At 47.8% G+C, this 25876-nt stretch overlaps 7 protein-coding genes across 7 annotated transcripts; 5 read left to right on the top strand and 2 right to left on the bottom strand.

Annotated features, from left to right (window-relative positions):
- The first annotated feature begins 104 nt into the window (after window positions 1-104).
- Window positions 105-1376, top strand: LY89DRAFT_709943 (steroid 5 alpha-reductase). The gene is made up of 3 exons (XM_018217793.1): window positions 105-269; window positions 315-518; window positions 572-1376. The coding sequence occupies exons 1-3, from the start codon at window positions 189-191 to the stop codon at window positions 1184-1186; spliced, it is 900 nt and encodes a 299-aa protein (XP_018066436.1). The 5' UTR covers window positions 105-188; the 3' UTR covers window positions 1187-1376.
- Window positions 1354-3427, bottom strand: LY89DRAFT_221552 (aquaporin-like protein). Its single transcript, XM_018205947.1, has 3 exons — window positions 2472-3427; window positions 1771-2415; window positions 1354-1721 (listed from the first exon to the last, which is right to left on the bottom strand). Exons 1-3 carry the CDS (start codon window positions 3160-3162, stop codon window positions 1522-1524), a joined length of 1536 nt encoding a protein of 511 aa, XP_018066435.1. The 5' UTR covers window positions 3163-3427; the 3' UTR covers window positions 1354-1521.
- A 7159-nt stretch (window positions 3428-10586) lies between these two features.
- Window positions 10587-12263, top strand: LY89DRAFT_221518 (uncharacterized protein). Its single transcript, XM_018205946.1, has 3 exons — window positions 10587-11149; window positions 11200-11808; window positions 11860-12263. The coding sequence occupies exons 1-3, from the start codon at window positions 10907-10909 to the stop codon at window positions 12160-12162; spliced, it is 1155 nt and encodes a 384-aa protein (XP_018066434.1). The 5' UTR covers window positions 10587-10906; the 3' UTR covers window positions 12163-12263.
- Window positions 12264-13401: 1138 nt separating this feature from the next.
- Window positions 13402-16887, top strand: LY89DRAFT_221504 (putative T-complex protein 11-like protein 1). The gene is made up of 2 exons (XM_018205945.1): window positions 13402-14857; window positions 14909-16887. The coding sequence occupies exons 1-2, from the start codon at window positions 13832-13834 to the stop codon at window positions 16790-16792; spliced, it is 2910 nt and encodes a 969-aa protein (XP_018066433.1). The 5' UTR covers window positions 13402-13831; the 3' UTR covers window positions 16793-16887.
- A 473-nt stretch (window positions 16888-17360) lies between these two features.
- LY89DRAFT_688554 (uncharacterized protein) lies at window positions 17361-18503 on the bottom strand. The gene is made up of 2 exons (XM_018215730.1): window positions 18041-18503; window positions 17361-17937 (listed from the first exon to the last, which is right to left on the bottom strand). The coding sequence occupies exons 1-2, from the start codon at window positions 18108-18110 to the stop codon at window positions 17579-17581; spliced, it is 429 nt and encodes a 142-aa protein (XP_018066432.1). The 5' UTR covers window positions 18111-18503; the 3' UTR covers window positions 17361-17578.
- LY89DRAFT_688553 (DUF1977-domain-containing protein) lies at window positions 18252-19779 on the top strand. Its single transcript, XM_018215729.1, has 3 exons — window positions 18252-18885; window positions 18934-19409; window positions 19467-19779. Exons 1-3 carry the CDS (start codon window positions 18351-18353, stop codon window positions 19554-19556), a joined length of 1101 nt encoding a protein of 366 aa, XP_018066431.1. The 5' UTR covers window positions 18252-18350; the 3' UTR covers window positions 19557-19779.
- Window positions 19780-20551: 772 nt separating this feature from the next.
- On the top strand, window positions 20552-25021 carry LY89DRAFT_786216 (uncharacterized protein). The gene is made up of 11 exons (XM_018222960.1): window positions 20552-20755; window positions 20810-21510; window positions 21567-21780; window positions 21831-22565; window positions 22611-22816; window positions 22865-22957; window positions 23010-23248; window positions 23299-23366; window positions 23426-23484; window positions 23536-23742; window positions 23844-25021. Exons 1-11 carry the CDS (start codon window positions 20690-20692, stop codon window positions 24529-24531), a joined length of 3276 nt encoding a protein of 1091 aa, XP_018066430.1. The 5' UTR covers window positions 20552-20689; the 3' UTR covers window positions 24532-25021.
- The last annotated feature ends 855 nt before the right edge of the window (window positions 25022-25876 follow it).

Here is a 25876-nt window from a genome sequence, read left to right as displayed (position 1 = left end):
GGAGATGGAAACGCGAGGCTGACAGAAGTGGAGGGGTTTCATGCAAGGCTGACGGAAGGCTTGCGGGAATCGGCGTTTCGATGTTTTAGACTTTGAGGTGACGACATTGAAGCTATTTCTCCAGCCACGTTTGCAAGACAATTGTTTCTCGTTCTGCGAGTGTAAATTCAGATATTACGAATCAAATCATGGCGATTGTTCAAGATTGGTTGCCTCCTTCGAAGGATAATTGGGAGTTGGTGGTTTGGGGATTCCAATTCTTTCCCATGGTGTGTATTTCTAGTGAAAGAGGAGACGTGAGCTGATAAATGTAGCTTGCGGCTCTGCAATGGGGAATTTCTTGGTATGGCGCAGGAAAGACGTCGGGGAAGAGTGTTTTCAATATTCCTGGCAAGATTGCGTGGTTGACCATGGAGATTCCGGGCTTCCTTACGATGCTCTACGTTATGAATACGCTGCCGGGTCAAGCTGGTCTTTCGGCTCTGCCGTGGGAGAATAAGGCTATGGGTGGGATGTTTGTGAGTTCTCATCTTGTTACGAACATTTTGATGGAGCTGATACCCAAGGACAGGTCATACATTATCTCTACCGCGCCATTCTCTGTCCCATCCTCAATCCATCAATGTCCCCAATCCACATACTCGTCTGGCTTTTTGCCATCGCATTCCAAGTCACGAACGGCCTTTCAATCGGTGGCTGGTTAGGTGGCTATGGTCCCACGACTCGAAAGGATTGGACAAACCACCAAATGAACTTCAAAGCAGGCGGCAGAATGGAATTAGGATTAATGATCTGGGCTCTGGGCTTCGCGGCCAACATTTTCCACGACGACGAGCTCCGAGAAATCCGTCGATCAGCAGCGAGAAAGCAGAAACAGAGAGCTCAAGAGGCTGAACAAAGTACTGGAAAGGGTAAAGGAAAGGATAAGGGCGTGGATAAGGTATACATGATTCCTCAGAATGGGTTATTCTGGTGGATTCTCTACCCGCATTATCTTTGCGAGTGGATTGAGTGGGGTGGATTCTGGCTCATGGCTGGAAGTGGCTGTGTGCCTGCACGGAACTTTCTGTTGAATGAGATTGCTACGATGTTGCCGAGGGCTGTCTCGGGGAAGAAGTGGTACATTGAGAGATTTGGCAAGGAAAAGGTTGCGGGAAGGAAGGCGATCATTCCGGGTATCTTGTGAGTGAGACTTAATATGGTTGCTAAGACCTGGCTTCATGGGTTACGATGATCATGCATTGGTTTGGAGCGGTTACAGTTGCTTGTCTCACATCAAGGTTTGCGTGTGGAAAGGTTGATATCTTGCTTTCGTATTGCTTGTCAAGAGCGAGGCATATAGCAAAATCATAACACATAACACATAATTCAACTCCCGACATACCTGCTGATTAAGCTCCAAGTCAAAGAAACGACCATTATCATAATACGTGGAATCATAAACGTAGATCTGTCATCAAAACCCTCAGTCAGGTGCTTCTCCTCCTATATGTCCGTGAAACCCATCTATTCTTTCCGATATTAGTGGGAGTGTCTGCTCAAAGGACGACCTCCTCGTCTAGTCTCTCTTCTCTGCATGACCTCCGCACGCTTCTCCATGTTCTTCGTGGGGTCATTCCCCGCGTCTCCATCTTGACCTGGGTTTGCCATCTCGTACTCAAGCATTTTGATAAACTTGTAGAAGAATACAGCGATGAATGTGCCGACGATTGGACCAACCCCTGATACATGTTAGTACGATATAAGACGGCAGGAATAGAGAGGACTTACAGTAGATCCAATGATCGTGGTCAAAGACGCCTGTCACAACACAAGGTCCAAAACTTCGTGCAGGATTGAGCGAACCGCCGGTATAGTACACACCCACCATCTCAGCGATGAACAGTGCTAGGCCAATGCCAACTGGAGCAATGAAGGTAGCCTTGTGCTTCTCCTTCGCCAACATGAAGATGGTGAAGACCAATTCTGCTGTTAGGATAGCTTCAATGAAGACACCTTGTACCAGACTAGCACCACCAGCCAGTGTAGTTCTGACATTAAGCGGAGTTGGGAATAGTCCCAATACCATAGCTGAAGCTGCAATGCCGCCAGCAATCTGAGCGAAGAAAAGACACAGTGCTCTGATGATGGGTAGTGCTCCAACCAATACCATTCCCAGGGTGACGGCAGGATTGAACAGTCCTCCCGAGATACGGAAGAAAATCCAAACATTGACCATGAGTGAGAAACCGAAGATAATGGAGATGTACAGGTAGACAGAGACGTTGAAACCTGTTGCACCTCCGGATGTTGAACCGCTGGTAGAAGAAGAGTCGTTAGAAGCAGTTGATTGAATATTGGCTACTTGAGTACCAGCAAAGGCGAAGAATAGGAACATTGTCGTGCCGACAAATTCTCCAATGGTAGCTACGAAATCTGATCCATATTAATTGTGTACAATACCAAATGCTCAAGACTAACAAGAGACTTACGATTCTTAAAGTTGCTGTTCATCCATTGCGTCCATGGAAGTCTCAACACTTCCGCTTTCTCCTGAGGACTGAGATTCTTGAAGTCAATCGTCGCCCGGCCTGAACCTTTCTGTTGGTCGTAGTTATATCCATCGATGCTGTCGTCGTCACTGATTCTCTTTCTTTCCGAACTCCATTCTCCTCTTTCCAAATCTCGGTCCGTCCTGGACTCTTCGAAGTATGGTTTTGATGCTGAGCCCGGAGCTCTGTCATAGGTGTCGACATTACGGTAGGAACGTGGTGGCCTTGACCGTTCATATGAATCTGGATGGCCATCGTAGTTATCTCGTCTGTATCCACGATCATCTTCTCGGTAGTATCCATCATCGCGAGATCTCAGAGGTCGTCTTGAGCCACTATCCCCAGTGAAACTTAGACGCTCTCTGTCGTACTCCCCTTGAGACTGACTTCGTCCTGGGACTGCACCACTTGGTCTTCGTCTCAATCCTGCTCCTCGAAAACTGTCTGGATCGGCTGTGGTATACTGGTCGTTGATGGGTGTACGTTCTGGGGAGTAGGCGAGACGTGGTTGATATGCCCGACTGGGTGACTGAGGTATTATCGGAGAATTTGGTCGCCTTACGAGCTCTCCGTCTGCGGTCTTGCTGCCATAGTGCTGAGACAGCTCGCTTGCACCTTCTCCCGGCATCATGACTTGGAAATGCGGAAGCAAAAGTGGTGGTGGAATCCAAGTATTGGATGGACGGCGGCGTAGAGCGTGCTCCGTGGTGATAGGGTCCTTCGTAGGACTCGTCGTTGTTGCGGCTGAACAGAAATTTGTGTGAGATGTATTATGTTAAGACGGTGAAATGTATAGATGGGATGTGTCGAAAGTAATATAGCCGTTTCACCACTGCTCTCCTTTCCTCTTCCACCCTCTGTCATCTCAAGATTAATATCTCCCAGCCATGACTGAGCCCCGCTTCCCTGGTATCGAAGGTACTGTCCAGCCACATACGTATTCCAGGCCTCATCCATTTCAGATATTCTGGGTTCGCTTGTCTAAGCTGAGGAACGTATAATTTGCATGATAAAGGAAAAAGCAAACTATCAGCAATCGATTGCGAATGGCGGGCGAGATGGATACCGACAACGAAGAATGCGAGGGACTACCCCGGCGCAAATCAATGCAAGGCAACGTGTATCATGGATACACGATGTACCTAATGGTCCAGCCCGACATCTAGAAGATCACGAAAAATGGCACGGACATGCGAACTCCAGAAATAAGCAGAATTATGACGTCGAACCAAATGTCAAATCCGAAAGATGGGTGAGACAGTATGCGAACGGAATGGTGAAACGAGGTTGAGGTTGTTCTCAGGGGTAGTGAGCCTAATATACGAGAACTTCACTGGGATATACCCTCGATGAGGCTCACTCGAAAACCCTCGCCAACGCAAACAAGTGGTCTATCACCAGCCGCGCCGCGACAGCATCTGGGATGATATTTTGAGAATCCTGTTCTTGGAACATGATCGAGAGGGCAAGTTCGGGATGTTGTCGCGCTGTAGAGATCGGAAGTCGTGGTTCGACTACTGGGTGCATCTTTCGCCCCAGGAAATTGATGGTCCCTCGCTCTCTGACAGATTGCCGAACGTTTCGGCGTGTCAATGCATGCCACGAGTTTGCGCAAGCATAAGCAATAACTTGACTCGGTGTTGGGTAGAAATAATCCTAATTCCGCCGTCTGGTTGAGAGTGAAGGTAGGATGTGAAGCACCGCCATTTCGCCCCGAGGATTTTCAAACGCCGGGTGTCGGCATTTAGTCATCACGTGCTTCTGACCGACTTCAATCAACTGGATTGTTCCTAGTAGCAGAGGTAGGAAACATAAGTATATTGGGTCGGAAAGTATTGACTGCGCGGTGTGCTCATGACTCGAGATTCTGAAGAGGTTGAGGTTTGAGAGGGTAATCCACTTGTGTTGCCAGCCACTGGAGATCTTAGCGAGATAGAAAGGGGTCCGTCAGAGCCGCCACATGCGCTTGACTTTGGCAGGCATCTCTAAGGACTCAAGACAATCTCTCTTCTTGTCAATGTAATTACAATTATTGTCAACTTAATTACTGTACGCCAATACTCATTCGACAACAGAGACGAATGCAGACAGTCTACTTACAAGCGCGATCTCCGTCCATGAACATGAGCAATCAAAAACCGAGTGCGGCCGGCTACCTCTTAATCCAAGAAAATAACCCGCAATCTATATGCATCTATAGAGTGGAGAGAGGTTTTCTTATGAGTCTTTATGAGACGCCCATGAGCTTTATGAGGATTTTTCAATATGTTCAGGCTTTTTGATATAATCCTCAAAGGCTCTTATATCGAACCACGAGATCGAGACTAGACACAGCATAAATCTAGTCTTCATATTCGTTTGTGCTCTGTACAACCCAAACTCCGCCGAGTATCATTTTAATTGTAATGATTACAATAATCAAGGTAGGTGTTGCAAGTCTTGGTTGAGGTATGATTGTGGGATGCTTGGGGACGACGGTGGAGTGCTTGGGACAACAGACGCCGTAGACTCTGCAGCTTACACCTCTTCACGCCACTGGCTGACTTCTGAGGATCTATAAAGGAAAGCACACTTTAATGTCATTGTTAGTGAAAGTACTTATAAATATATCCAACTACGAGGCGAGGGTATTGGTGCTCGCTTAGCCAAAACCCCAACTTTCCGGAGGTACTTTGCTGTGACTTTAAGATTTCAGATAATAAAAGAAGAAAAAGAACCTAGCCACACAAGACCAGTTATCTTGAGCTTTAAGCTATACTCATATCAATCTGCCCAGGTCACAATAACATACCTGAAATTTCAAGTGTTCTCAACGCTTCATCCTCAACCTCGCTTAAAATGGGCACCAAAAAATCAATACAAAAGATTTTCGTAGAAAATTTAAGCAAAACGCTCGCGCACATCCCGGGCTTTTCTTATCCCGTGTGCGTAATAGTGCAGCTTCTAACGGGTTACCCTCTGAGTGTGCGGAGCGCCCAATCGCGCGAGATTGTCCGATCGTACAGGGGCGGGTTTCCCCGAGCCCTGTGTTGGTGTGCGTATGCGGTAGTGCTAGAATGATGTTAGAATTGAATTGAAAATTGAATTAGAAGTAGAGGGGACTTACGCGGCTTGTGCTGGCGGTTGTCGATGGTGGGGTTTTGCTTATTTGAATTTATGTAGAGGTTAGGGAAGGCGCTAAGGGTTAGCGGTAGGGGAAGAGAGGTGAATGTACGGCATGGAGAGATGGAAGCGATGTAAAGTAATCTTGTATTTATGAAAAAGGAATTCGCGTCATAACATCTGGTTCTGGCGAACAGCCCAATGCTTCTTGGTTTATGAGGCATTGTGTTTTGCGACCTCAATTTTTCTGTACTTGTATATCACGTCACTTTTCACAATTTGGTATATCTCTCCTTTTTGACCTGCTGAACAAACACCATGGAACATTTCTTCATCAGTTCATTTGCTGAATTCGCCTCTTAGCATGCCGTAATATATCACAACGAATATATTTGTCAATTTGATTCAGGGATGTGGTAGGTCCCTGCTTTGATCCATTCATGTCGGAGTATATCCGACACTCTGATCTGGACAGCAAGATTTCACAATGTTTTCGAATACTCTATCTAGAGTATTGCAAGAGATACTGACGTGTAGGGCAACATAGAAGCGCCAGCTCTTGAATTATCCGAAGCCATAGAGTCACTTAGGGCTGATCAAGAGTTTTACCCAGCTCCGGTAAACGTGGAATAAAAGGAGCGAGAAGCTTTGCCATAACTTGAAGTTTAGCGTGGCCTGCATGCAACAAAAGTTGCCTACCCAGGATTCAATTTCTGACATCCTGACCTTGACACTTACAGCTACATCCACGACAAGTCTGCATCAAGAACGGGCGGTAGGTATTCTGACACCGTCTCACATACCCATACATATCGCTTTATCGGTATTGCCCCTTTACATTTTCGCATATCTAAATAGATTTGACGTGACATTATATTCTGCGAATGAAATATCGGAAGTTCGGCACCAAACAGAACATCTAGCCCATTGGCTTACATGGCAGGTGCCGTTCACGAAGTACAGAAGATCTCAAGTTCTCGGAATTCACTTTCAACTTTACAAAAAGGTCTCAACATTAGCGAGTCTCTGTATTTCCTCTCCCCTCTCAGCGAATATCAAAGATAACACAGCAACACAAATGGCACTAAGATTATTCAAAATCCTTGAAATTGATGACAAGACTCTTTCCTGAGCACATGACGAGTGAGTAGTGAATAAAGTCCCAACAGAATAGACTTCCAAACAAGCATAAATGCAACCTTGGAACCAATCCACAACTACTTGTGTTCAATTGACCTTCTGGCGAGAGGCAATTACAACCACAATATCAAAGTCATACAGTCAGTGCGTTGCTTGTTGTGACACTTCTGTTCCCAATGCGTCTTTTGAGTGCAAGTTTTCTGAGTAGTATGGGGCGCATTTTGCGCGATGTGCGCGGTTTGCGCAATTTGCGCGTTGCCCGCAACATGACTTCCTCAACAACTTATTCACTTGGCTCTAGATAACTTGAATAGCTGAACCATCCTCTCACGCATTCTCTCGTCTTCCTCTACTACTTTCGCGGTCGATACCGGGGCCAAACTTCAAGCATCTGTAGAATGACAATCCAACTCACGTGCAATATAACCCAAATGCACGATCTTGTACCCATTCCAGCTCACCAAACCAATATCATGAACAGTAATATGAAGACATACATCATCTAGTCTAGAACAAAGCAGCAAACATATCCAACGCGAAGAAATGCCTCTTCCCCGTCCTAAAACTGGTCACAAAGTACGTCTCAAGCACCTCACTTTCACATCTACAATTTAAGGTTTTAAGGTTATTTTTAGCTCTGAAGCTAAAAATTTTTGTTGCACATCGCAAAATGAGATGTTTCTCAAAACTCAACGATGCTCTTTTCCAATTTTTCCAAAAGTTAAGCAGAGAGCAAATTTCGGCGCTAAGAGGTGTTTGGCCAATCATATTGCAGGATTTATTTTGTATGGGGTTGTTGTTGAGGAGGTCTCTGAGCTGCTTGGAATAAGAGAGGAAAAAGGTTTGGCCGGCGCTAACAGCCTTGGGGTGGATTGGTGTAGAGGCTCTCATTAGAGGTAAAGAAAAGGTAGAGAGACATGATCCACGCAACAACAGGGCGAGGACCGCTTACTTCTTGGTGTGAGTGTCTCTGACAAGTCAGGATAATGAGTTGTACGTTCTAATTGGTCTGTTTACTCTATGTGACATTCATCATTCTTAGACTTCTCGCAACGAGAAACTCACTTATATCGTGACATGTGTACCGTAACTTAGCATCTTCAACACTTTTCCAGCATCGTCAGGAACGGGTAAGAGGCGAGAGATGGATGAATAACGAAACGGTGATGTGTGAGACACCATAAGATCAACAGATGCAGTCTCCGCTTATATTGGGTAGATGGTATGTAGCTGAATACCCGGAGGTACAATGTAGTCGAGACGAGAAGAGGACAAGAGATATGGATATATGAATCACACAACAGGCGAAAGATGGATCAGGAGGTTCTTACAGCTAGTAAGATGGGTTACCAAACTTCATCCAACGACACAAACGGGTACCAGTTTGTATTTACATCCAAGGTGAAATATCGAGGGGATGAAGTATGTTCGTGAGAGCATAAATCCGGAAACAACAGAAGGACTACTAACCGGAAAGGAAAGTTCAAGAGCGTGTTTTCAAGGGCACAAAAAAAGAAGCATTGTATTGGAGAAGCTAAAAACGAGTGGAAGGCATGCAAGGGGTCTTGTTGATGCTATTCTGACTTGGTTTATATTCATTTGCAGGACAAGCTGTACACTAGCGGCGGGGTATCTCATTTCTGGGAATCCAAAAATAGAGTTTAAAGTGTCAGAAACATTGGTGCAGTATGCATCAACTTAACATCCTGCACCTAAAAGGCGTACCAGATCTTGAAAAGAGTTGACACGTGACCTAGTATACCCTACAAACTGGTGAGGTGGCTGCAAGATGAGTGATCGTGAAGGTAGCTTAGAAATAATATCAGAGGGAGGAGAAATGAGGGTGGAATAGATCAAAGTAGTCGTGATTAATGATCTGGTGACCTTATGGAGGGAAAATTGCTGATGATCTTGAGAGTTCAAACGAAACTTTTACATCACCCAACAAATAAATGGAACATCTCTGCAGCGGCCTTTTCCCGAGCAAGATTTTACATACAAAACAAACGTCTTGCCACTCTTAACGACTCTTCCAGTCTTCATCACGACGCTTGATCTTATCCTGTCGCGCTGGCTCGGAATTTGCATAAACCGACCTTGGAGCCTTCTCGTTGGAAGCGTCCAGAACCAGCAATTTTTGCTTCAAAAATCTTCAACGTCCGCAGCACAGTAAACCAGACCTGGTACGGGACGAGGATCATCGGAAATGCTATGGGGGTTTCGAAACCGCGGGACAACTTTAACGTTGCCCCCTTCCAGGATTGCGGACATTAATCAACTTGGCCTCAGCATTTTGTGTTAATGCGAAACGCTGATGGTGGCCATGTCCTGGTTACAAGCGACGGTCGACCTGGGAGAGACGAGTGAAGGCGGCAAGTTTTGATATTAGGAGGGGCTCTGCAATATCGAGAGATGAGATAGATGGGTTGGGTTCGTTATCAGCTTCTGGAATGGGTGCGAAGGATTCCGTCCCCTCTCACCCACCGTTTCTGTGGAATCGGGACGGAAAGTTCCCGGTTGCAAAGTCATGTCAAGCGTTGCTGTGCAGTGCTGTGACGAGACTCTTGCTGGCATCATCATCATCATCCTCAAGGCCAGCTGGCCATGCGACTTCCCGAGGGCTGGAGAAGCGTGGTCTTTGTTGCTCCCAGAGAAACGGCCTTCGATAAACGCCTTCCGACCTTCTCAGGGGTTCACAAAGCTTGGCTTGGAGCGCTGAGCTTTGAGCCAATGAAGGATGTTTCTCTCCTTGCAGGAAACGGTGTTTCAACTTATCCACTCTGTGGGCGGTCCCCGACGCACTCTCAGATCATGAGCTTCGGCAGAAGAGTTGTGCGAGAGACATTTGAGAAGAGACCCATCACATCTTTCAAGCTTCGGTCCTTCGACCATCTTTATCTTCAGAGTTTCTTGGCATCAGGAATTTCATGACCGACCGAGGAGGAACCCGAAGGACCATCCACCATCCACCATCCCCAGCTCCCCGTGTCAAATCTTTTCAGGGGAGATCTTTTTCGGGACCTAATCGCAGCGCTTGACTGTCTCTTGCCTAGTTGTGCTCTCCTTATGCACCACGATACCAGTTTTTGCCTATCCAGACACAACCTACAGGGTCCATTAACGGCACTCGGGTGCGGCGTTGGACCAACAGACCAACAGACCAAAGATATCTGCTGGTCCCCCATCATCTCCGCGTCGTCACCTCGCAGTCGTGGTGCAGTGGGGGCTGATCTTAATGAAATTGAGTCTTACGAATTATTCACCACGACTGTACTTTACTGTCATCTCTCGGAAAAAGAAATCCTACGCAGCAGGAAGTTGCCATGACGAGGACGCTGTGCACTCGGTACCTTGCGTTGAGCGAGTTCTCCTTATGCACGGCGGTGCGTCGCACAAGTCGATTTTGTTTGGATGCAGAGTTCATCCCATCGCGTTTCACCACTCGAGAGGCGTAGCTGAGCCAACCACAGGCCTGAAAACATCTCGTACCTGACGATCTCGCGCATCGACGCCGGGCCACGACGGGGATCCAACGCCAATCAACACGCAAAACTGCGCCCCCAGATCCCCTTGTCCCTGAAATATCTCTCAAGCGAGCCCCCTAATCAATCTTAGTTTGCGCAGAGAACCCAGTGAGCCTAGTTGCCCTCACGGCCCCTCTGCTCACAGCCTCTCGCCGTCCCCTCAACACATCGGATGGCCAAGCATGGCGAGATCAAAGGCCCTCTTTTAGACAAGCATCATGGACGTAGCCCTGCTTTGTGAGAACGAATCCTGTTCTAGTCTCTGGTATCCTTGCCAGTGCAATCCGCGCTTCCCTTTTGTCCTCCCCTTCCCGCTCCTGACTGCTTCCTCTCCTCTCTTCTCTCTACCAAGATTTGTCTTGACCACTACAGTCCTTACGGTCGTTCATTGCAAGAGATTTACTTTCATTTTCAAACTTCAGTCATTCTTTACGAGAGATATCATTGCGGAATCGACTTTCGCTCATTATACCCAACTGTCCAAATCTGCTCACTCGCTTCACGAACCAGTCTTTACGACCCCTACACGAACGGAAATATCATTGTTAGAGAAGCATTGACTGCTGAGGAAACTTAAGGAAGAACCTGCTCGTCCCAATACATATCAAAATGCAGTTCACTGTTGCATCTGTGGCCCTCTTCGCGGCTTTGGCCTCCGCCCATCAGCATGTCCCTCAACATTTCCACCACCGCCGCCAATACAACACCACGGCTCCTCAAACTACTTTGACCGTTTTCGCTACCTCTGTCCACACGATTACCTCTTGCGCTGCCTCCATTACTGATTGCCCAGCTCGCGCATCGGAGTCTACCAGCGAGATGGTTGTCACTGACACTATTGAGGTCTTCACTGTAAGCTTTATATATTAATACTGCCAAGACTGAACTAATTTTATATATAGACTGTCTGCCCTGTTGCCGAGGCCGAATCAGCCAGCTCCTCCATCCTCTCCTCATACTCATCAGCCGTTGCTGCTTCAAGCACAGCTGCTGGTGTTGCATCAACAACCTCTTCGTCTGCTCCTTTTGGAACTGGTGCCGTTGGTGCACAAAGCTCTGCCCTCGGAGTTGCTTCATCAACTGCCGCTGCTGTTACCTCTCCATCCGTTCCCATAGGAACTGGTGCTTCGGGATCTCAAGCTACTGGTTCAAACAGCGGATCCGAGAGCGTGGTCTTGACCTACACTCTTGGCTCAGGAACCAGCACAACAGTCGTTACCACCACCATTAAGCACACCCAGACCGCTACTGTCTACGCCACTCTTCCTGCATCTGGTGCTGCTGGTGCTTCCGTTAGCGCAGTTGAGGGTGAGGCTGGTACTTCAACCGATGTCACCACTACCCTCACTGGTACATCTACCTCTACCCGCTACGTGACTGTTGTCCCAGCTTCAGCCTCAGGAGCCGCTGGTGCTTCAGGAACAGCTGCTCTTGGAGCTGCTTCCGGAGCCGCCGGTGCCTCAGGCTGTGTCCCCGTCACCGTCACAGTCGCTATGTCCACTGTCACAGTCGTAAGTACCCCTTTCCACCGAACCACCAAACAACCTCTAACGTAATTCCAGACCGAGACCGCAGCGGCCGCAGCAGGTACCGGATCCGGCTCATCAGGAGCCATCAGCTCCGCCGAAGGAAACAACCTCGCCGCCTCCTCCTCTGCCAGCGAAGTCACCATTCTCTCCACCGCGACCGTCCTCCCCGTCCTCTCGACCTCCGCTCCCTACGGAAACGGCACCGCGGCCACCAGCACCAAGAAGAAGTGCTCCAGCGTCTTGCCCTCCTCGGGTTTCATTTCCAAGGCCAAGGCTACGGGCACTGCGCCCATTGCTAGCGCGACCGGGTACGCTGACAAGAGATGGTATCTGTAAATCTTAGGCGGAGTCGGGTGGTCAGAGCTCACATAACTTTTATTTCTTATTCTTTAGACTTATTTTCTTGTGGAATTACTTTACCCTTTTGAGGGGATGGAAGGGAGGGAAGGATAGGGATGGTGTATCTAGCTTCCCCATTTCTATGTTTACCTTTCTTCATTCTTCGAATATTTTGTGTGGAAGAATCAGCGATTTTGAATGCATCATGACCAGCTGGATTGGGACAATCATATACTGGCGTTCAAAGACAAAAACAGCCTCGAGGGGTCTGTGGGATGGGTTAGATGGGATTCTTTTTGTACAAGTCAAATGGAAAATTCTATCTGTACTTACCTACTCGTCGTACACGACTCCTGATGGCTATGAAAGCTATGTAGTTATGAGATGCTGCTGAGTTTTGGTTTCTTGGATTTGGACGTGAAGTGTGCATATTGTAGGTGAACGGTCATGCAGCTAGTGCTGTCAGGTTGGAATGACTTGCATATGCAAGGCATGTGAGGTTTGATCAGACTGCCTGGTGGAATGATATATAAAGATACATGTTTAAATATATACGGATGAAGAGTACGAATATGATTGAAATGTCATGAGTAGAGTGGAACTTTCATATCGACTATAGACTTGGAATTCATATAAGCACCAGAAGGAAGCAGAGCAAGCATTCTATGAACACCTGGAAACAATAGAGTCGAAAAGGTTTATATATATGAGTAAAGTCTGGACTGTGTCTTCCTACTTACTGAATGCTACCTTTTTGGGTGAGACATGAATCAACTCGACTGAATGTTCGAAGAAGCTTGGATCTTCGGCATATTACAATTCAACGATTCTAACTCCCAAACTACAATTTGACCAAAGAAACCCGAATGGACGCTCTGAATAGGAAATATGTTGAATAAACAAGTACTCAAGTGCTGTCTCGCATATTCCCCGTGATTTCTCCCCAAATCTATTTCGAGGCTGTCACGGTTCGGAAACTTCACCCTTTCTAGTCATGATCTCCTTGCGATGACGCTGGGTGCAGTTGGTGGACAGAATCACACGCAAAGGGAAGGCGGTCAAGCCATCAAAACAATCGGCTCTCCCGTCCAGCCTCCTTCAACGCAAGACACGCCAGAAACACATTGGTATCACATGTCGAGTTTCAAGACTCGAATCACGGATATCCGTCACGTACGGGGCGTTTGATACTCAGCTGACTGAGTAAGGGAAGCATAGGAGAAAATAAGAAGCAAATATAAAATGATTCTGGCTGCTTCTTTTTTGCCTTATGCTGCTGTGTCATCTCTTGTAAGGTTAAACGAAACCGGCTAGACTCAACTGTCCCGCAACCAGCTCTTGATCCTGCCGCAAGCTTGACCTTGACTCGAACTTCTTACGACATCCTTCACTCCAACACCAACCTCCTCCATTTCTGCCTTTGACTTCTTGTCGCATTCCTTTCTGTACAGAGTCGAGGGTATTTGCTTGCCTTCTTGCAAACTTCATTGACTGTTCTTCGACCCCATTTTGCAATCCGCAACAGACGGACCTACATTCATTACAACCTCACAACATCCAAACACTAGATAGCGTCATTGTCCGACTACCGCAAGTAGAATACAAACAACACTTCTTACCAACACATATTCTATTCTTCCTCCCCCTTTCGTGCCTCATAACATTCATGATGCGACGCGCTTCAGACGACCTCAGCGACCCGGATCGCAACCTGGCCGAGTCAACAGGTCATCCAGCGCCAGACATCCCCGAAGATGGCGACTTGGACTTGATTACAGAAGAATCGAACGACCTTCGAATACACACTCCCCCTCCTCGAATCGCAGCGCGCTTCTACCGTCCCTCGACAAACCGCCGCAAGTCTTCCGCCGCGTCCTCCCGCCGCAATTCAATCTCGTCAGCACATTCGCATCAGTCGCATAACTCGGCCCGCCCTGGCGGGGTACAGAGTAATTATATCGCACAGCACCTGCGTCGTGCTTCTATTATCGAAGACCGGAAAGCGAGGTTGGCGGATCGAGCAGCACATGCGGAGAAGGTCAGACTGAGGGCTGCTCTTGCGAAGGCGGCCCCGAGAAGCACTACAAACAGTGAAGAGCGGGCATTGGCTGCGCAACAGGCTCGAGAGAAGAACCTTGCGGAAATCGTGGCAGCATGTGCCGAAGAAGTAAAGAGAGCGAAGGGGATTGCGGAGAGCATGAAGGAGAAGAGAGAGGCTGATGGGAAGAAGCTCCGGAGAGAAATGGAAGAGAAGCTTGCTGAGGCCGAGCGAAGAAGAGAAGAAATCTTACAGAGGAATAACAAGAGAGGACGGTCCTTGAGTCAGCCTAGGAAGAGCAGTTCGCCGATGCCAGCCATTCGTGAAACCATCAGCGAGGCGACTGCCGCTTCTCGTATTCAGCAGAAGTGGAGGATACACCAAAAGTGGAAGGCTTTGAAGGATTTTGCTGCGCTGGGTCTCACAATTGACAGCGTCCGTGAAATCTCGTTCGAGGCCGTGGTTGATCTACTGGCTCAAGAAAGAGTCCTAGTGTCTACCGCCCAAATTCTCCGAATCTGCGGTCTGAAAGAGGGGGAGACTGGCTCGGTCAATGAGATGACAGCTGTCCGGACTTTCCTCAGTGCATTTCTTATTCTTGGACACCCGACCCAAGTCCTCAGTAGTAAAGGGGACAATGGGGAGCAGCAGCAGGTGGGAGCGTTGCCAATGAGACGAGATGATCTAGCTAATCCTCAATTACAGGACCTTGTAGCCAAGGCCCGGGATTTGCTCATTTCTTTTGAGAATGTCTTGTCAAGGTTGAATGCCGCGAACAATTATACTCCTCCTCCGGGACAGCTTTCCAGCCTGTCAGAAGTATACGCTGCTTTCTTCAACGCGTTTATTGCATGGAAAGCTCGAGACTCGAGCACTCTCATCGATATGATGGTGCTACAGTTTGTTGAGCTAGACTCAATATGGCAGTCTGTCAAGGACAGTACTGAGGAGGCCGTCACCGATTCATACCGCGATGGCATTCGAGAGAACCAGCTTAAGCTCATGGTCAGGATCAAACGACTTGCCGGTGCACAAGAAGGGAAGAAGTTGATCACAAATGCAATTCGAGAAGCCCGAAAGGCGAGAGTCATAAAGAAGCCTACTGGAGATTCTCGTCCTCGAGCAGCCGGTTCACCACCGACTGATGCACCAGCTCTCGTGGATCTTACCGCAACCAAGCAAACCGTCACATCTCATCTGCAGACATTAACGCCACCAGCTACACCACGCAAATCGCAACATTCTCATGCCGACGAGCTTCGCATTGCTAGACCTTTACTACCACCAAACAGAATCGTCACCCATGAAATCGCCATCAATCGCGAGTATCGTATTGAGGAAGAGGCACTTGAGGAGAAAAGTGCTATCATGCAAACTGTGTTCAACAGCATGCGCCAAGATGTGGCTGCAGGGAATAGCGATCCCTGGATTCTTGCTATGGCCGAAAACATCAGATCTCGCTTACAGCAGCTCTTGAAAGAAGGCAACTCGATGCATACACTGATTGGTGAAGCTTTGGACAACGACGTAGTGGCTCGTGAGCTTCAAGGTGGCTCTTTTTCTTATGAGAAGTTCTTCTCCTTCATGGCTGGTCTCCTGCCTCGCCTATGTGCCCCTTTCAGAGACGAAGAGATCAAAGATATCGTGGAGAATAAGATGCAAACTGGTGATGTGGTCGACCGGCTACAAGCCTTGATGCACGGAATTGAGCTCATGCAACTCGATTATGCCAACTTTATGCTTCAACAAGCATCATCTACACTCGTCAAGAATGCTGTAGGATACGAAACAGCTTCGTTTGGGCAGTTCTTGGAAGAGACGTCGAGCGAACTGTTAGCAACTGAGATCGCATGGCGAGAAGCCAGAACGAAAGTTCTGGCTGAAGCAGCAAGACGAGATCCGGAGAATGTCAATCTGGTGAGAAGCAGACCAACACCGGAAAAGATCTACACACAAATGCTGGTAGACGTCTTCACATCCCTCGACACAACTATTGCGATTCCGGAAACTTTGCTGCTCGATTCCAAGCGCATCACTCGAATTAGAACAGATCTTCTCCGTATTGTCACCGCCGGCGCCATCTTGCTTCAATGCAAGAACCTCCTCAAGCGCGATGTCCGTAGCCAGTGGAAGGTGGAAGCGAACCGAGTCATCACCGTCCTGGAAAATTCCAAGAGTCCAGAGCAAGCGGGTCAGGGCATCCAGGCCGCTCTTGAGTCCTCACGGTCCATGCCTGCGGCAACCAAGAATCACATTAGAGAGCTCGTATCTCGTATTGTAACAGCTTCTGCTTCGATTTCCACTGGCACAACAGAATTACGGGATCCGGTCATGAGACTTCTGATGACTAGACTTCGTGGACATATCTTTGCACGCCTGGCAGCGACTACGGAGAAAGAGAAGGTCAAGAGCGCAAGTACAGCCAGCGAAGACCTTGCTGGAAAGGGATTACCTGAATTTGTGCACAAAGTCGGAGCAATCGTGGAGGAGGTTTCCAAAGTTGGAAGTCTGGATCGCGAGAGTCATGGCGTTTGGTACGAAGTCGTCGCTAAGAAAGTCGAGGAGAATGAGACGAGCGCAAGTGTCTAAATGAGTGCGTGGTACGATATGGGTATTTCATATTCTTGAATGTCCTCTGATGGCTTGGGACTTTGGCTTCGGCATTCTTTTACTGGGCATGGCGTTTAGGGTTGGGTAGAGGCCGCATTGGGATGGCGTCTGGTTTGCATTTCATTGAGGGAATGGTATGATATGTGTGCCACGATAGGGGACCCTTGGTATGAGTGGAGAGGATGGTCTCTTGGGATTTCGGCAGGCAGGGCAGGACAGTACACTGAAACGACTGATAATGATTCCCCTTTACGCGAATATGGGTTTGGGAAGGGGACAGCGTTGCATTTCGATTGCATTAGCATTTGTATCTCTTGAGAGGTTACATGAAGATTCGACACTTCGTGTCAGCGTTATGTCTGAACTTGATCTTCTATTTGCCTGGTGAAGTGAAGTCTAAATGAATTCTGTTGTAAGTGTTTTTTATGGCATAGACTTCTTGAGAGTTTCTGCATCCTGAGACTGACTGACGTGGTGTGTCTCCTTACATCACATTTTAGGACGCACATCTGGCCTGGAAGGAAGATACGCATTAAAGTTGGGATTCGATCACATATGCTATGTACATTTTCCCAACCCTTCACCTATCGTACATCCCGAACACTAGCTTTTCATCCACCCCTCTATAGTATTACGGCTCAAGGCTCAAATATACTCATACATCCCTCCGTCCGTGAGAGTTATAAAATTCGTTGACGCATCACCGGCCACAAAACTTCAATACCCCCCTCATCCTACCCCATCCATCACCCAAAGCCCTCCTAGCTAAACACTTCTATCCTCCTCTTTTCCCCCCTTCCCAAACGCATAAGTAACCCCACCTCCCACCAAATTCGCCCCAGCAAGCACCATAGCCGCACCCCTCGTCAGTCCCCTCGCCCCATACTTGCTCCCCAACCTCGCAGTGAACGTCTTTCCCATATACCCCGTTCTCCTGCGCGCCATCAAGAGGTAGAGACCGGACCAGGCAGCCGTGATGCCGGCAGAGTCAACGACGTAGGATGAGAGGTTAAGGTAGGTGCTGAAGAGCAGGACGCTGGGGAAGAGCATGGGGAGTGGTTGGAAGGGGCGTGCGTGCAGGGCGGTTATCAGGGTTGCGAGGAGGGTTGGGGGGAGGGGTGATTCTAGGGGAGTTTGGTTAGTTTGCATGTTCGGTATGGGAAGAATAGGAAAGCTCTTGGAGGAAAGCTTGTATTGAAAACGGATATAGGAGGGAGGAAAACTTACTGCCCCAATCTGTAGCGTACGAAATTGCTGTCCTCTTAGCATCTTGAGCTGCTTTATCTGTAGACGACATTTTTATAAAAGCATCAGCGTCAATTGGTTTTGCAACACATCCTCAAATTGTGCAAGCCCAAAATCGTCATTGACGCCAGCAGCACGTGACGCTCGAGCTTATCACCCGCATTGGTCTAAGAAGCATTATCTGGCCTACAAAAACACCAAAATACAACGACCACGCTGCGAACCCGCGAGAGCATCGCTCCATCCCATCCCAAGCTCCATCGACAGCTGCTGCTCCCACACCACCACGATCATGCCCGCAGCGACGGCGTCCGGGTCTGATGCGAAGCCCAACGGGGCCGCGAAATCGCGGGACCACAACCAGGGAAATCAGGATAGGAGCTACACGCCGGAGCAGAAAAGCGAGGTCTTAAGGATACGGCGGTGCCAGCCGACGGCCTTCTACGATATCTTGAACCTGGAAGCGGTCAAGACGACGGTGACGGATACGGAGATCAAGAAGGCGTACCGGAAGATCAGTCTGTTGACGCACCCGGATAAGAATGGGCACGAGCATGCGGACGAGGCGTTCAAGATGGTCAGCCGCGCGTTTGGCATCCTGGGGGATAAGGAGAAGCGGTCGAAGTATGATCGCTTTGGGGGGGATCCGGATAGTAGGTTTGGCGGTGGTGCGCCGCAGTCCAGTCCGTTTTCTGGGTTTGCGGGACGGCCTGCGAGTTCGAGGGCTGCGGGAGGTGGTGGAGGGTCGATGTGGGAGGAGGAAATTAGTCCAGAGGAGATGTTTAATAGATTCTTTGGTGGGGGTGGGTTTGGAGGATTTGGTGGTGGTATGTATAGAATGCTGGCTTCAAAGAATTTCATTAATCATATTACAGGTGGAGGACTCTTTGATAACGGACAGCAATTCGTGTTCAATATGGGAGGAGGTCCCGGTATCAGGGTACATCAATTTGGTGGTGGGAGACCTCGACGAAGGCCGAGAGATCCCAATGCGCCTCCAGAACCGCCTGCGTCCCTCCAGACAACACTTATGGGACTACTACCGCTATTGTTCATCCTGATTCTGCCTATACTGTCTTCACTCTTTTCTGGTTCCAGCTCATCGACCCCGGGACCATCGATGCGATTCGATTCCGCGGTGCCACCACACACACTCCATCGCCTTACTACCAGGATGAAAGTGGACTATTTCGTAAATCCGGTTGATGTGGAACATTATACGCCTTCGCAGCTTTCGAGACTAGATCAGAGAGCAGAGGCAGCTTACGTTTCGAGACTTAACGTGGAATGTCAAGAAGAGGAGCTCGCACGACAGGATTTAGTAAACCAAGCTCAGGGGTGGTTCTATCAGGTAACCTCATCCTCAGTTGAAAGCCTTGTGAATTCCAGTACTAACTAGCGAAAATAGGATCCTGAAAAGATGCGATTAGCAAGAGAGCTGCCCATGAAGAGCTGCAGGAGGTTAGATAGCATGGGCGTGGGCCGTGGTGGTTACTAGAGACACGATCGTTCAATTCTCTGTACAAGTTGGGGACTCTCATTGGGGCAGGGCAGCATGGCGTTCGGGACACTGCAGCATTCTTGGGCGAAGGGGCATGCCTCTGGATTTTTCATGGTACCCAATAATAGATAAAGCATTCATCTCAGGGTCGAGTTTGACTCGGAAGCGATCATTCTTCGGGTACACATCGTCCTTTTGAGGTTGTGAAAATGTTAGAGGAGTGGTCATTCAATGTAGTGGCTATACTCGCTGTTCGAGCCGTCAACCTTAAGTTATTGGATTGTAGGTTTCCAGGACAGGACTTATCAGAAGCAGAAGTACTCTGTTAAGCGGGACAATGAGAAAAATGAGTACTGTTAAGCAGAATCCTGAAGAGCAACTACTAGTAAGTGAAGCTTGCCTCATCGGCTGAGCCGAGAGAGACTAAGATTCTCGAGATGATCAAGTCTTTCGAATAAGAGGGAAGTTTGGATTATACTAATGGCTATCTGGATACTCGGATCTTGACTTCTACTAAATGCTTAAGCTATTTATGTTGTTTTATAAGCTTGAGGACAATGTTAGCTGGGTTCCAAATTTGTACGGTATGTTGAATTTCTAAGATGATAGAACGTTGTAGACTTTATTGGCTAAAAGAGAAGAGACTAAGATTCTCGAGAGAATCAAGTCCTTCGAAATGAAAGGGAAACTATACCGGAAGCTATTTGGATCCTCAAATATTAACCCTGTTTATGTTGTCTCATAAGATTGAGGACAATATTATCTGAGTTGCCAATTTATATGGCGTATTGAATTTGTAAGACAACAGAATGCTGTAGACAGCAAGTGGCAAGTAAATCTTCTACTTTGACATGGCCGAATTTCGGGGTCTTGTAGAAGTTACTTGACGTGCTAAATCGTACGATAATGCAGCCATGTGGAACACTAGATGTAACTTTGTGCCTTAACAATTCACGTTTCACGTATTTGTCTTGCACTGTACAAAAATTGGAAGCTTCTCGACTACTGCCTTATCGCGCTTATCGGTCTCCCGACTAGCCACCGAGCGTCATATTTCCAAAGTTCCAGAGACAACCTCCCCACCTACTTTCCCGAAATCTGCTTTTGCGCATAACGGAGCTCTAGACATCATGGATAATGATCCTCAAGCCCCCCCGGCCCCTCCCGAGGCCCCTGACAAGGAGAAGATGGATCAGGTATATTCTTAAATGTCACTTTCTAAGACCTTCATGTAGCTAACAGTGTATTAGATTCGAAGACGACGTCTCGAGAAGCTGGCAGGGCCATCAACTCCAAAGACAGAGAGCAGCGCATCCTCGACACCCCCGAATCCTACTCCAGCTGCGGTACCAGTTGAGAAAGTAGAACCTGCGCCAGCTCCGAAAACAAAGATCAATATCACCAAAGCCTCGAGCCCAGCCTCGGAGAATCCATTCACGCAGATCGGTGCTCGCTCCTCGAATGGCACAAATACTCCCACCGTAAGAAGTCAAAATGCAGCAGGTACATTAAAGCGACCACGAGCTGAATCAGACGGACAGAATACTCCCAAAAGCACCCCGCGTGCGCCCCCAGCCAGCGAGTCGCCCGAGGATTACGAGAACAGAACACTGAGCATTATATTCCGTATTACCCTTGATCCGAACCATAAATTCGACGGGGCAAATCACCGATTAATATACTTGCCGAATCTCAGACAGGAGCTTGAGGAGGACAATGTACCAATCATGTTGACGAAGGAGAGACTCGATTACGCTATAGTCGAAGCGGCTTCAACCATCCCACATAATAAATCTATTCTGGACTACTTACTTCCTTGCTGGAAGAGAGTAGTTAAGGCGCTGAAAGGTCTGAAAGGCTATGCGAATTTCAGGGACGAGATTCTGAAAGAGGCGAGGAGAATGTGCATGAGCAACTGCATATTTGCTTCCGAGGTACCCGAGCTTTTTGGGTACGTTAGATCGCCTTGGATGAGAGTATGCTGGCAGAATCACTAACAAGGCGTAGGCGTGAACCAAATGCCTCGACCGATTCTCTCATGCCCTACTTGTTACTAGATGGTACTGATGACAAAGGCATCTGTCCTGATTTCTTGACTGAGATAGTGTCAAGAATTGATGAAGACGATACAATTAAGCCTATGCTAACGAAGGCTGTCGTACGGTTAAGCGAAGCTCTTTCAAAGATGACTATGAATGACAACTACAAGCCACATATCAATGTATGTTCTTACTCAACATCTGCCCTGTGCTCTTCTAACTCGTTCTCCAGGCGCTCAAGACGCTCTGCCAGTTCCCCAAGATCCTGGACGCAATTGCTCAAGACCCTTTGTTTCAGATGGCCACTTCAGCACCCGCAATTGAAAAGCTCACAATTCTTGGTCCTTTCTTCAGGATATCCCCTCTTCAAGCCGAGGTTACCAAGGAATACTTTACCGGACCAAAGACTATGGACAAGAGACGCATTCACACCTCTCAAGAAGCCCTACGGTTGACGTTGCAGGCTCATCAAAGAGACTTACTTGACATCGTCAATTCCTTCGTTCGTGCGAGCCCTACCACACGCAACAAGATTCTGGACTGGTTTGCGTATATCGTCAATTCCAATCACAAGCGACGAGCATTACGGCCAGATCCTGCAACGTTGTCCACGGATGGGTTTTTGATGAATGTAACCGTAGTTCTTGATGGACTCTGCGAGCCTTTCATGGATACCATGTTCTCGAAGGTCGATCGTATAGATATCAATTATCTTAGACGTCGTCCTCGAGTTGATATCAAGGATGAAACTAAGCTCAATGCTGATCAGAATGCGTCCGATGAATACTATGAGATCGAGATTCCTGGGACTTCAAACTTTATTTCCGAAGTCTTCTTTCTGAACCTAGCTGCTCATCACTATGGCAGTGAGGCAACCAACAGCATGCTGAAGACTCTTGACAAGGATATCAAGTATCTTGGTGAGAAGATTGCGCAACTAGAGGCAGAACGCCCAAAGTTTATGAATGTAAGTAACTCTCTAAATTCTGTGACGCACCACTAACGAGTAAAGTCTCCCGTGAATATGGCTCGATTTGAGGAACAACTCAAGAGATTCAACGAAGTATTGGACAAGTCTATGTCACTCAAATTTGCTGTTGAGGGCGTTCTCTTCGATAAAGTCATGCAAGCAAAATCCTTGATGTTTATGAGAGTTGTAACCGTATGGCTTCTGAGGATTGGTACAAACTCGGACTATACCCCTGAGAAGACCGTCAAGTATGTCATCTGCAGATGATGAAAAGTTCTCGGCTAACTACTTTCCAGGTTGCCACTTTCGGATGAACAGCCTGCAGCATTCAAATTCCTGCCTGAATACGTGCTAGAAGATATCGTGGGCAACTTTAACTTCATCTTCCGGTAATTATCCTGAGGTACAGCTATGGCTTCCTGAATACTGACGAGGTTACAGCTATGTACCCGAGGTCATGATATCCGCCGTTGGTGACGAGGTCATCGCGTTATGTATCACTTTCCTAACCAATTCCGAGTACATCAAGAACCCGTACTTGAAGGCCAAGCTGGTCTCTCTTCTGTTCCATGGAACATGGCCTATATACCATCGAACCAAGGGCGTCCTTGGGGATGCGTTGACTGGAACCAAGTTCGCAAATGACCATCTTCTTCATGCTCTAATGAAGTTCTACATTGGTACGTTAATAAGCCCGGTTTTTGTTCTTCATTCGCTGACGTCTAGTCAGAGGTCGAGTCCACGGGTGCGCACACGCAGTTCTACGACAAATTCAACATCAGATACGAGATCTTCCAGGTAGAACTTCCTCCCTTGAGATCACGGTTACATTTGAAGTTCTTACTAATATGTGTCAGGTTATCAAATGTATATGGACGAACGATGTCTATAAGCAGCGTTTAACACAGGAGAGCAAGTAAGTTTGGTCCATATTCACTCTAATGGGCAGGCACTAATACTATTACAGGACAAACACGGATTTCTTCCTTCGATTCGTCAATCTATTACTTAATGATGCAACTTATGTCTTAGATGAGGCATTGACAAAGTTCCCTAAGATTCATGATCTCCAGGCTGAGTTAAGGCAAACGCCTAGCTCGCTAACACCTGAAGAACGAACCACCAAGGAGGAAGAACTCGCAACTGCCGAAGGTCAAGCACAATCGTATATGCAGTAAGTGATTGTCACCACTTCTATTTATTTTCGCTTTTGTGAAGCCATGCTGCTTGTTGTGGACGATTACCAGTTTCGATTGCACATGCTAACTTTGATAGGCTAACCAACGAAACGGTCTCAATGATGAAGTTGTTCACCAAGACTCTGAGCGGCTCCTTCACGATGCCAGAAATTGTGGACCGAGTTGCTGCCATGGTCGACTATACACTGGATACTCTTGTCGGCCCGAAGTCAACCAACTTGAAGGTTGAGGATCCCAAGAAGTATCAATTTGATCCGAAGACTCTCCTTAGCGAATTCGTCGACATCTACCTCAATCTAGGAGTATCGGAAACCTTCATCGAAGCTGTCGCCCGTGATGGACGTTCATACAAACCCGCAAACTTCGACAGTGCTTCACGAATCCTCACACGCTTCAGCCTCAAGGCACCAGAAGAAGTTGCTGCCTGGGAAGCATTAAAGGCCCGATTCCATGCCGTGAAGGAACTAGATGACCAAGACGAGGAAGATCTCGGCGACATTCCAGACGAGTACACAGATCCTCTACTAGCTACCATAATGACCGACCCCGTCATCCTCCCTATGAGCAGACAGGTTCTCGACCGAAGCACCATCCGCGGCCATCTCCTCAGCGACCCCACCGACCCCTTCAATCGCTCGCCGCTGAAGATCGAAGACGTGATTCCGGACACGGAGTTGAAGGCCAAGATCGACGCTTGGAGAGCCGAGATGAGACAGAAGGCAAAGGCCGCAAGGGCGGAGAAGATGGATACGACGGAGGGGTAATTCTTTTCATGCATCGGGCAGCGTGGGCTGGGATTGGCGTTGTGTGAAATCATTGCATGGGCTCTTGGCGAGAGCAATTGCTAGGTTTTTAGCATTGGTGCATAGATAGGATTAAACCTGTTTTCCTATCCAAACTTGTATTCCTTCGTGATTTGTGTGTCCCTGGTATAGGTTCTGATGTTGATGCTTGAGCTTCAGACTTGCCTAGCTAGTGCTTCGTAGTCTAATCACTTCACTCGACAGGCACATACGAACTTGGCAAGGAGTGGATAGGGCTTCGATGCTCTAGCAGTCTCTCAAAGTTGCCATTTGAAGGAATGGCGATTTAACATTGTCAATAGCGCATCTGGATGTTGCTTCCACAACTTACCAAAAAGTCATAACACCAGAGGACGCAATCTCATATACCCGTACATTTATTACTATCTAAGATCTTACATCTATTCGGGCCAGTCCTGTGACATACTTACCTCTCCGAGAGTAGGCATTTTCTTACAATTACTTCCATACAGCGTCCTTATTACCAAAGACTAGGCTTCTTAAATAATCTAACAGTTTTGTACATAGTGCGTCTTGGAAACCACATCTTACATGCCCTACTTATGTGATTCGATACGAAGAACCCCAAGAAGAAAATCAATCATCATTCAAAGCTGCTGCTGCGGCAATGAAGGGCGCCAATTTCTTCTCCAGACGATTCAACTTAGCTTGAAGTCCGTCGTTCTTTGTCATCTCACGCCCACAAAGCCTATAATATTTAGCACGGTCTTCCCAGGCTTCCTCTTCGCGTGCTTTGGCAGAAGCGATTTCTGTAGACTTAGAAATAATGAGTTGGGATTGCCTCTCGAGCTCGTCCTGGGATTTCTTAAGTGATTGCTTCAGTTCTTCAACTTCATCGTGTCCACATTCGGTAAGGCCTTTCTTGAGCTCAATAATCTTGTCGACATGTTCTTCGTTAAGCTGAGATAGTGACTGGATCTCCTTTTTGTCGATAACGACTTGTTGCTTAAGCTTCTCGATCTCTGCACTCAACGGAGCGCTAGCCTCACGAACGGCTCGCTTGATATTGTCTGCCTCAATCCGTTGATTGGTCTTGGCAACTTGGAGCAATTGCCTCTGATCTTCGCATGTCTTGGTAAGTTTGTCCACATTCTGAACAGCTGCCTTCTGAGTTTCGAGTTGTACTTTCAGAGCGGTATTCTCCTTCTCGGAAAGCTGTAGAGCTTCAAGAGTCGCATCATTGTCCAGCTTGAGAATCTCGTGGGCTTGCTGTTCCGCTTCAAGTGCGGTGTTCTTGGCTTTGAATTTGTCGTGCAGCTTCTGCATCTTGCCAGTACACAGCTCC

This window comes from Mollisia scopiformis (genome assembly GCF_001500285.1).
Source record: "Mollisia scopiformis unplaced genomic scaffold LY89scaffold_22, whole genome shotgun sequence".
NCBI classification, from domain to species: domain Eukaryota; kingdom Fungi; phylum Ascomycota; class Leotiomycetes; order Helotiales; family Mollisiaceae; genus Mollisia; species Mollisia scopiformis.
This window is presented reverse-complemented; position numbering and strand designations above follow the sequence as displayed.